Source organism: Antedon mediterranea, chromosome 7 (genome assembly GCF_964355755.1).
Source record: "Antedon mediterranea chromosome 7, ecAntMedi1.1, whole genome shotgun sequence".
Classification (NCBI taxonomy): Eukaryota; Metazoa; Echinodermata; class Crinoidea; order Comatulida; family Antedonidae; genus Antedon; species Antedon mediterranea.
The window spans coordinates 22715275-22727232 of record NC_092676.1 but is presented as its reverse complement, the minus strand read 5'-3'; the positions used below and the strand labels follow the sequence as shown (position 1 = coordinate 22727232).

Below are 11958 nucleotides of genomic sequence, written 5' to 3'. Positions count from 1 at the left end.
AAAATAATTCCTTTGAACTTCTCTCAAACAATAATTGCGTAAGTCAATCGACGATCGATTAATATCGTAAATCACAATCAATAAATTAACATTAATTTAATAATCGATGTATCGATCAACAAAATTGTTATGGGGGTGGTGGGCCCGCTCTTTTTTCATAATTTAAAATTCAAACAATATGACAACATAATTGTTATGTGTTTTTTATTTATTTTCCATTCAACTTTAATTGTCTGTGATAAGAAATGTGAACAGCTCTAATGATCAGTTCAAATAAAAATGTTCATTTTATTAATCTTCTCATACAACTATAATTATAATTATATAGTCAAATGTATAAAGTTTTATTCTACTTTTTCAACTCTCTGCTTTGTCGGTTTAATGTAGCTTTTGTAGAACAAGTCCATAAAGAGGATCATATACGAGAAATACATAATTGTCGCATAAATTATCTGACCCGTGTATACGTCACACTTGCCATCGTACACATGTAATACACCTGCATAGAGTGTTATGTAAAGTCCAACAACCATCTGTGATAACTGTAAAGATGTTATAACCATTGCTAGAGGTCGTGGTAGTCGAATCCCCGCTGATCTGAACGCAAAATACGGATACATGAGTGCGTGCACAAAATAATTCATGGTGCCAAACCAGAAAGCAATTGACGTGTGGAAAGTGTACAAGTAGAAGACACAGACCAGAACGGTGGAGTGATGGTACCAATGCAGGAGCTGCATCTTCTGTTTCTTCAAGATTATAAATAAGCTGTCTCCGAGCTCTGGTACTTTGGACAGAACAAATAACGCCGCCCAGATGCCGCTGTACTCGGCCCAGAAATATTTAGAGTCGCAAACGGATTGCCGCCAACCATCGTGGATAAGCACGTTTATCATCACCGGAACAGAGCGAACTGCGCCAGCAATGCTGAAGATACTAAGAAATATATTCCAACATATGAGTGCATATCGTACATTGATAGGTCTACGATTTTTCATTAGGTTGATCCCGATAAAAACAGCTGGAACATAGAGCACAGCGATGACAATGCTGTAAGTCCAGTTTCTAGCCATCCATCCTCTCCATGCCACAGCGTCGAACTTGTCCTCAAATTCGAACAGGCTCTCGTGCGCGTTTCCAGCCCACATGTTTTGCAAGTTGAAAGTTTTCTTTAAATAATAGGGCCTAACTAGCGTAGGCCTAGCTAGTGCTCCTTGGTAGTTTTTTTAAACGATCAACTGAAACAGGTGATACGCTTCTATTATTTATTAACCGGATGTACATTGAACCCCAAGTTGAACCTCAGTCTATTTGCGTTATCGTGACTCGCTTGTTCAACAAATCTGTTCAGACCAGAATTTGGTTGATTGATTGTTTTATCGCTTCAGCCCCCGCACTTCGTACGTCTCGCAAACAACCGTCGTTGTGTGCCGCCGGGACTCGTCTGCTGCTAGCTGTCTTCCCCTGCTGCATGCTGGTGTGACATGTGCGACTACTGTTTAGTTGTCTCCATGGTGACGCGCGACAGTTCTTGTTTTAAAAAAAAGATTTATTCCAAAAAATAATGTCATTGTAATTTTTTTTTTTTTTTGAAAATGGATTTTCCTACTGTATCTTTTCTGGTATCTTGTCAGATTTACGAATATAACTTCTATAGAACAAATCCAAAAATAGAATCATATACGAGAAATACATAAGTGTGGTGTAGATCAGTTGCCCAGTATCTACGTCGCACTGGCGATCCTCCTCAATAAAGTGGATTTTACTGGCATAGAGTGCAAGGGAAAGTCCGGCAACCATCTGCAACACTTGCATAGTGGTTATGAACATAGCTATTGGTCGTGGTGGACGAAATCCAGCGGCTCGGAAAGCAAAATATGGGTACATCAGTGAATGGACAACAAAATTCATTGTCAGAAACCAGAATGAGATGGACGTAAAGACGCCGTAGAGGTAAAAGCAGCATATCAGAACAGTGGCGTGATGATACCAATGTAGAAATTGCATCTTCTGCTTCTTCAAGATTATAAAAGCACTGTCACCGAGTTCTGGTACCTTCGAAAATACAAACAATGGCGCCCATATGCCAATATACTCCGGCCAGAAATACTTCATGTTGCAAAGGGATGGATGCCAGCCATCTTGGAGGACAATGTTGGCCATAACTGGCACTGTTCGTAAAGCTCCGGCGATGCTGAAAACGCCAAGTAATACATTCCATAACATAAATGCATATCGCACATTAAACGGTTTACGATCTTTCATAAGGTGTATTCCGATGAAAACTGCTGGAACGTACACTGCAGCGATTAGAATACTAAAAGTCCAATATTCTGCTATCCATTCTCTCCATGCTACTGTATCAAACTTCATTTCAAAGTTGAACATGCTCTTATTGCGTGTGTTTCCAGCCCACATTTTTGCTAAAGGTTGCAATCGATCTAAAAATTACAAATATTGTCGCTGAACTTCACAAAAGGATGGTGTTTCTTTGTCTACCACAACTGTCCACCAACAAAATGAATGTTATTTTCATCTACAGATGTAACAACAGTGGTCACAAGATATGTAGGAACAAAAAGGGACATGAGGTGTACCTTTATCGGTCGTATCTAATATCAATAGACGTCAGACGCACAGAAAATGTTTATCAACGCAAATAATAGGTTGTCCGTCAAGATAAACTCTAGAAAATTCTTAGTTTGACTTGTTAATGATCGATGGGAAAATAAATAAGTGAACGTGTTTCGCAATGACAAAGGTTATTTTAACTAAACTTGAAAGAAGCAGCTCATGTTCTTTTCGTTGTCGGTTACTCGAGGTTGAAATTGTTCATTTTTATATTTTATGCCCGTATAGTTCTACGGAATTTTGTTCAATATTACACTATAGCGTGTTGCACAAATCCGTTGTGCATCATGCGCGATGGATTTGAGGCACGATGTACGTGTTCAAATAATATATTGTCATGTAAATGTAAAACATGATCTATTCTACTATCTGTTCTTTGTCATGAAATTCAGATTAGATCCAGATGATTAATGTCAGTCACATTAAAGTGCCAACACAACGGGAGACGATCTCCCACTCTTTTCGAATAGTGTTCTTTCTTTATCGTGCACAAACACTACAGGCCTAAATAAGTTAAGATTGGTTTTCTGTCGACGTAAAAAATCCAGTTTCGTTACATCGATTTATCGTAAGTATGTTTCGACAGTACAGGAAACCGATTTCGATCGAAATCGATGTATGTTATGTGTTTGAGACGATTTTACAGGAATTCGCGATATTTTGACAGGACCAACGGCTTTACGTCCCATTGGAAGAACGAGGCAAAGACAGTTTATCATCTATTATGGCACAAACTGCTTGCATGGTTTCAAATGCTATAGTCCGATTCCATTATTACGTAATATATTCTCTACTGAATAAGGTTCCTTTTCGTTATTACACTACTCCGAGTCCGTAGTTTACACAGTTACAAAACTGCAAATAAGAAGTTTAAACTGGTTTCATGTTATGCCATTTACTTTTAATAACCATCATAATTATTATAAACAGTTCCGAGTTCATTGAATGTCTATATGAGTATAATCAATACAAACATAGGCCTAAAATTAAAAGTACGACTCGTACCCAACGCCAAGCACAACATAATTGGTTATAGGAGGCCTACATTCAAATACAATAATAAATGTCATGTTAACACAATACTGTAAATATTATAATTGGCTGGTGTCTGTACCCATGAAATATAGGCTACAACGCATGGTATAGCAAATAAATAAAACGGTTTATATAAATACTTTTTAAGTAATAAGTGGAATTTAATTTATCTTTGCTCCAATGACGGTAGTCGAATTTACAGTTGTTTGTTACCGATATTGTATATTTTTTACAGCAAAATTTATTATATAAGATGGCCATGTAGAGCACGTAATAACTCATGACGCATGTGGACATTTGCCTCCACTAAATCTCGGAAAATCAAAATAGTGATAATTTAATTTGGGTTAACATATACTTATTTCTACACAATTTACAACAATACAAAATGTAAAAAACAGAAATGTCAAAAGTAAATAAATTTTCTGGAATTTTCAATACCTATTTGATAAAACTATTATTTTCATAAATTAAATATGTTATCTTAATACAATAAATTTTTATTTGGGATGTCTTTTTTTACATTTAAGGACAATACAAGTACATAAGATGGTTCACCAAACATCATAAATGAATATAGTATTACGAAATCGAACAGAAATATAAATCCAATGAAATACACCTCTACTTAAAGACCCTAAAAATCAATGATCATTCCAATTCAAGACCCAAAAACTAAAGACTCACCAAAAAACTAAAATTCCATTATCAAATACCCTAGACCTACTAAATAAACTACTCAATTAATTAAGAAGGGTGCGGTAGGGGTGAACAGCCGGCCTGGATTTCCTAAACAGTATAATGCAAAAGATAGGACATTAATTTAGTTGACATTTTTAGACCCATTTCAAACTCCAGGATCCGCCAGTGTAAACGAAACCTACATTTACAAGCCTCTAAAATCAATAAGATTGTAGTTATGATGATGAGTTGGCCGCGCCTCTTGCACGAAACATTTTATTTTTTAAAAAAAATTGTAATAAAATAAAAACCGTCCTAAAACTATTGTCGTTAATTAGAGGAAGACACGGGAAGTCCAATGCTTATTAATTAACAAACCACAAGTTATAAACTAAAGTTATTAATCATATTCATATTGATAGTTCTTATCGTCACTGCTAGACGGTTTGATACCAACATGCATTGTTCACATTGATTTGAGATATTATTACAGATAAATCATATCTGTAAACTTTAGCATGCATTTCATAAGGTATTACTCGCCACTGTATAGCGCAATAACGCTCTTTTAAACTGAAGGTATGTTACTGTACTGTATAATACGTAGTATTTAATATAAAACAGTAGACCTTCAGTTTGACATGGACGAAAAAACGTTAAACGTATCGTGGTATAATTGAAAACAGCAAATGTGTTTATAAACTCATATGAAATTTTGTTTTCCGGTTCTAGCCCTTTTTAAAGATGTATTGTCCCCCAAAATATGAAAAATGAAGATTAATAAAATCAAACTTTGAATAGGCCATTTTTGTAGTTAGAGCAATGTGTCATTTTTACAGAAAAAAACTAAACATATAAGTTTGTCAATGTCAGGCACTTAAAAATAATGGTTAAATTCTCTTGCCTTAAGTTACAGTTTTTTCAGCAGGTAAATCATTTTTTTTCATCCAATTTTTGGTGAATAGTGAATAACTATTATATGACCATAAAATGGCAAATTCAACAAAAACGTTTAACAAATTATTTTTTCAGGATGACTATATATCTTTAGACAAAGTGTATGAAAATGACAATGAAGTTGTTATTCTAGGCTATTATACATAAACCTTAGCTCACACACATTGAAAATTCCTACATGGGTCCCGGTTCTATGCTACCTATCTTATGTATTACAATTTTCATGTGAAAAATTAATATGTTGACTCTTATACAGAGAAATATTTGATGATTTACATACTGTAACACCACATATTATAACTACAAAGTATGGTACTGCACTATCAACTATAGATACAATACTGACAAACAGGCCATCGTGATAGCATTTGACATACATCATATAATCCTATCTCGATAGTATGTATTTATAGTATGATACTGTACATAACCCATACTAGTTTGAATGGCAAAACTATTTAGAAACTTGCATTAGATTTTCCCCAAGTTAAAAGCAAGTATTAAGACAGATAATAACCGCTTTTAAGTATTTAAAAATACTATAGTGCGTGAACAAATAACATTAATTTTTACCTCCAGAGAAAACTGGATAAATTTCAAATAACGAGTTGAATGACATTTAAAAAACAATGGTCAATAAATTCCAAACGATTGCATGTATTACTGGTTTTTGTTGCGCAACTGTTAGCAACAGTTATTTGGATTGAGGTTAAGTGACAGGTATGCCAGTGATTTGACGAGTTATTTCAGTTCTGCTTTTGATATCAAAAGATATTAACTCAACTAAACTGGTTACAGTAAATCTCTCTCCTCATCAAACAAGGGTAAACATATGTTTTAACACTACAGTCAACCCCTATTCATGAAGCACCTCTAAATGTGCGTACACTTTGTTGGGTCATGAAGGTACTGTAATATAGGTTCTATGATATTCAACAGAAACACAACCTAAAATTAAGTATTATTAATGAATAAACATTGCGCTAATTATGTGCTACTTAGTAGGCCTAAAAAGTGTATTCTAGTGTAAATCACCAGCTTTTGAGGAAAAGGTTGGTGGTAATGTAAGGTCATACAAATAAGGTAGTAGGCTAATCTCATTTTTGTTTTCAGTAGTTCAATCTACCTAGGTTCTAAATGTCGATTTGTAAAAAAAACATTTTGTCATCTATAATTGAGCTGGCAAAAAAAATTCAAAATGCCTGCAGATAATAACTTTAAATTCACTTATTGTTTTGTAACAAATTACATATCTAAAAAGGTAGATTCCATTATAAAATTAGGGATTCAAATTCTTTCCGGTGGTTGTTTCTTTTTCCGTAAAGGTACAAATTATATATACAATTGGAAATGCCATTTTTCAGGGACATTAAACAGAATGAACACTTCTAATTTACAACACTTTTTCAGGATTGTCTTCCAATCATAAAGTATGACTACATTCAGGATTTTTTCTATAATTAGACCCATGTTCTATAACAAACACTATTTAACGTCCTATTTGCATGTGCTGACACAATAACTTCATACAACACATACAATAACGTTGAGGAGAAAAATATCATTATTTAAAAACCCATAAACTTCACAAAGCCCCCAAAAAATGTACAAAAAAAATTCATTTCGCTCTTAATATAATACTATATACAACAATATACTTACAAGTTGTGAAGAGAATTTGTAATATTATTTTACCCCAATGTACATTAGTGGCTTACTGTAGTATTTTTTAGTTGTTAACTAGGCTTAATCATTCCATAAACAACCCAGTTAATTTTGGGGCTTACGTAGGCTTGAATTATAAGACCTATTTCCAGTAGTAGGTATAGGTTGAACCTATTGCTGAAACTGGGTACAGTGTTGGCCACTGGTTATGTTATTGTATGCTTTCCTATATTTTTTGCTTTGTAAGTAGGCTGACCTATACTGACTACTGGGTAGGTAGCTTTACCTATTGACTACTGGGTAGGTAGGTTTACCTACTGATTACTGGACAGGTAGGCTGACCTAAGGCAACTACTGGGTAAGTTGGATGACCTAAGGCAACTACTGGGTAGGTAGGCTGACCTATATTTTGTAGGTAAGCTAATACATATATTGTATAGGCTTAATCATATTAGGTAGGTAGGCTTTGATTTTGCTTCTGAAATTATGCATGCATATATATCTATATACACTTTTACTGTGTTTATTGTATGTCTCAGTTTGGTGTAGAGTTGAATAACATCATATACCAAAATGCAGTATCCAATAGCAGCTTATCCGCGACCTTGCAAATGCATGTTATTGCGCCTTTCAGTTCTGGGCCCTAGTAACATACTTGCAAGCATTTGACCTGAGCCTAGTACTATTGTTCAGGCTTCGCTAAACTAGACTACTGCGCAAGTTACCTAGCCTACATTACATTGTGCTGCTGTTAAGCAGTACAGGCCCAAAACATGCCTAGACAACCAGGCACCAAGCTGGCTAGTCTGTACAAGTTTTTCCTACACATTGGCTAGTACTGGGTCAATACCACTTTGACTGATTGACAAACACAACTACTTTAGTGTGCCAGCCCTTATTATAAACTTGAATCTAAAGAAAATATAAATAAATTATACAAATAAATTAATCAGCACATGGAAATAGTCACATTGATTCCAAGGTTTCCATTTTCGGCAAAGAGTTGAGCAATGCTTGAATCAAACACTAAGCAGTCACTGTTCATTATGGCTGCTTGAACTCCTTCGTGGATGGATCGAGGCGTGGCCTCCCACGATAATCGTCTACGATGACCATTTAATTCCAATCTAAGAGACGTAGAAAAGATTTGATCATGTTTGTAATTCAAATCGAAGAACAATGACTTGACAAATAAGGGATTTCTATTCAGATGATAAACCCATTTTTTGTAGCACTGACAACAAAAAAACAAATAACAGATTACATTTATGAGTACAACTTCCAACAGATTCAATTTTCTCAGTATAATCCCACCCTCTAACTTAACCTCTGTCTACACTATCAAATTTATGTGACAAAAAATGTGTCCAAGATGTGCCCATATATGGACATGATATCACTACCATATTTAGGCAAATCACTGCCATATTTGGGCACATCATACTTTGTAAAACTACTTTGATAGTAGTGTAGACAGAGCTTTAGGCTAAATATTGGCATAAGAATTAACCCTATTCTAATTTAAACCACTTTTTGTACCAAAAACCCCTGGGACAATGCTTGGCCATATAAATAATGACAACAAGAATGTTTATGATGATGTAGATATAACAATTAATATGGCATCATAGCATTGACTACCTGTATGCAAAACTCTCTGCCTGTTTTCTTGATCCTATCAGTTGAACTATTGCAAAGAACTGCTGGAGACCATCATACTTTTCTTGTTTTTCAAGCACTAGCATAAAATGATGCCCAAAGCAGGATTGCATCATCACCCAATCAACTGCTCCTGGTAGATTAATATCTGTTGCTAAGAATACTATATCTTCACCTAAGAAAAGAATATCAAAAATGTTATTCATATTTTTCATATAATACATGAAGGCTTTTTTCAGGTAGTACGGTAGAACCTCCATAAAGGGTCTTTCACACCAAATCCAATGTTTCATTTTATGAAACTGTATGAGCTATGCACCAATCTATATGCACATAGGCGTGTGAAAACGAAACATTGACGTTCTATTCTATTTGACGGCGGCAGACTGGAACATTTGTGAAAGATCCTTCAAAGGAGACACAACAAAGTGTATATTTATTTATTTCTTGTTCATATTACTTTTTTCTTCAGAATGTTCTGCTAAAGGGCCCAAAGTAAAGAGAGCCGTGAGCAGCACATTGGGAGACAATTCGCTGCTCTTTTTAATAGTGTACAGTACCATATTAGTTAACGTGCCAATGCTTTCCACTATGACAATGTTTCCATTCAACATGGCTGCTGGAAATCAACCAATCAGTACCTCCACAGTAACCTCTATTCCATTCTGGCGCCTAATTTTAATTTTTTTTCTTGGCGTCTAACTGAAATGGAATAACCCATTCTTTATTATGCAACCACAACATTCCCAATGATGATAATGGATGCTACCCACCTTGCAACGTTGTGATGCTTTTGTGTGAATGCATAAGGTGTGGCATAACTTGATCTAAAGATCCTTGCCACTTGCACGAAGCCCCTGGACACGGACAGGAATATGGCCGGAATTCACACGCTTCCTCGTGGTCTGGCTTCTCAGTGTGTGGCATGGTTGCCAGGCAACCTGATGAAGCATATTTACAGGGAAACATGACTGTTTGTGCAACTTTTTCCATTGCTAAATTTCGTATACTGCCTGCAAGGGTTCACAGAAAAAGAAGAGTTAATACATATTTGTACAATGAAATTATTCAATTCAAATTTTCAATGAATTCAAAATAAGTAAAATGCACATGAAATGCAATTCTACAATTCTAAGGTAAATCCAACTTAACTAATGCACTTGTCAATTGTATGACCCACTATACGACCCCCGGGAGAGGTGCGTCATGGGTGCGTAATTTACAAATAATTACTGACGCAGGGGTGCGTCAAATAACCTAGATGGTACGTCGCATCAATGAACAAGGTGTGTCGACGTCCGTCACTTTACCACCCACCATATCATAAACAACATGGTCACAGTGCGTCAAAATGGGTGCGTCATGGTCACCTAAAAGTAAGTCACATTTTTTACGCCTGTGTGCTTCATGGTATTCAAAGGTCGACGCACATCGGACAAATGACGCACCTCTCCCGGGGGTCGTATAGTGGGTCATACAATTGACAAGTGCATAACACTAGTAACAGTACCTATTTTATCAATCATTATTTTATAATTTTAAAATAATCATGCACAATGTGATAATTTACAATGTAAGGTTAAAATTTATTATATTTATTTTTGTCTTTCCTGATTTTTTGTTCACATTAGGTAGGGAGATGAAAAGGATATGGCTTTGCATCTTGTTACTTACCTAAAGGTCCTCTACATGTTGGACAACAATTCAATTTTGGTCTGCAGGTGGAGCAGACAAGATGGCCGCTCTGACACTGTAAAATAGGTGGCAAGACATAATCGAAGCAGACTGGACATTCAAAGAGACTTGCAAGATCCTGATTAGTGGTCGGTGTGTGGCTTCGAGCCTTAGCACTTGCCACAGCTTGTTGACGACTCATGGTTCATAACCTGTAAGCAACAAAGTAGTGTTATACAGTGGAATGCTATAATACTGTATGTGAGGTGATATAATCTCATACCATCATACTTTACAATACCTCTACAGACAATGAATACAGTATATCAATCAGCATCTTATAAATAAAATTAAAGACTCGTCTAATCAATACTACATATATTGTACAACAAGCAAGATCACTGACACTAGTTTCTAGGCCTACATCCTACAGTAGTCATACTACTTAGTACTAGCTAGGCCGGCTAATGTGAAAAAAGGGACACAATATAATTAATATATTTAAATAATATAATTTCCTAGATTTTCAACTTTTTGCAGGAATATTGATACATTTAATTCTAAATTTATCATCACGTTTTACTATACGTAATCTAGGCCTAGGCTAGGTCGGAAAGTCAGTTTGATTGAATTCTGAGTCATCCGCTGTTATGCCTAGGCCGCAGGCAAATATGTTGTTGGGCGGGTCTATCAAAACTAATACGCGGCGGAGAAGACGTTCAACACGCATCAACTCTTCTGTTTTTGCTTGATCAGCCTTCCGTTCTGGCTTGATGGTGTAATTTTACACCGTAGATTATTGGTTGTTAATGCATATTAAACACCCAAAAATACTCGAGTCCATTGGAGAATGATATCTCATTTATTTATATAACTACAATATCCGCTCAAAAATTAAAATAATACGAATTTAAAAGAATTATTTCTTACCTATTACACGATCATCAAGGTCTCCTGCTTGTTGTTATTTTCGCCCTATACGTAAAGTGTAGTAATAAATAACCAATTATCCTATGCTTTACATTGGCCTGATCGAGTCGAACCACCAAATTATCGCACTTTGTGAAATATTTGTGATAAACGATCCGCGAAAAACAGCCAGTTGTGGAAAAAGACGTCATAGAACTTACCATCTGAATAGTATGTGTATCAATTATAATATGTACTATTATATTTGTTTGTTTTCTCATTATTCACCATGTGTTTTAAATTACCAGTAATACAAAAATTCAGTTGTATTTTGTTTTAATTAGCACACTCAATGAATAGCTGATTGTTAGTTTATCTCGCATTATGGCAGAACAGAAACAAACATCTGAACCCCTCAATTGTAATGGTATAACCTAATTTTACTTCGTCAACCAGATACTGAGTACATGAGTGGTTACGGAGTGTCAAGTAAAAAATACGAATTAATAGTGTTTGTTGTTTTAAGGGTCGTGGAAACCGCCAGGTGAGATGGGTTGTTGTATATTTACTATACATACGTTTTAATTGAAATACACGTTTATTTATTGTTCCATGTGTTTGTGTACATTTTGAATTTGTCTTATTTAGGACTGTAGTCGGGCCTGTTCATCGGAGATGTCTTGAAGACGACATTTACTTGGTAATGAAGACGCTGTTTCTTTTGACATGTGAGTGCGTACTTTACTT

The 11958-nt window shown here is 35.4% G+C and overlaps 1 protein-coding gene and 2 pseudogenes across 1 annotated transcript; all 3 read right to left on the bottom strand.

Annotated features, from left to right (window-relative positions):
* Positions 1–155: 155 nt before the first annotated feature.
* On the bottom strand, positions 156–1761 carry LOC140054845 (very long chain fatty acid elongase 6 pseudogene; annotated as a pseudogene).
* On the bottom strand, positions 1606–2418 carry LOC140055517 (very long chain fatty acid elongase 6 pseudogene; annotated as a pseudogene).
* Positions 2419–3488: 1070 nt separating this feature from the next.
* LOC140054308 (E3 ubiquitin-protein ligase SIAH1) lies at positions 3489–11277 on the bottom strand. Its single transcript, XM_072099245.1, has 5 exons — positions 11233–11277; positions 10303–10514; positions 9402–9641; positions 8611–8803; positions 3489–8096 (listed from the first exon to the last, which is right to left on the bottom strand). The coding sequence occupies exons 2-5, from the start codon at positions 10502–10504 to the stop codon at positions 7919–7921; spliced, it is 813 nt and encodes a 270-aa protein (XP_071955346.1). The 5' UTR covers positions 10505–10514; positions 11233–11277; the 3' UTR covers positions 3489–7918.
* Positions 11278–11958: the final 681 nt, after the last annotated feature.

Bases quoted from the DNA above. Each gene is read 5' to 3' on its own strand.
- LOC140054308 (XM_072099245.1), bottom strand. From the start codon at position 10,504: ATGAGTCGTCAACAAGCTGTGGCAAGTGCTAAGGCTCGAAGCCACACA. The intron at 9,642-10,302 runs GTAAGTAACAAG...GAACCCTTGCAG, and splicing joins AACATGTAGAGGACCTTTAG to GCAGTATACGAAATTTAGCA. The intron at 8,804-9,401 runs GTGGGTAGCATC...TTCTTTTCTTAG, and splicing joins AAGCATCACAACGTTGCAAG to GTGAAGATATAGTATTCTTA.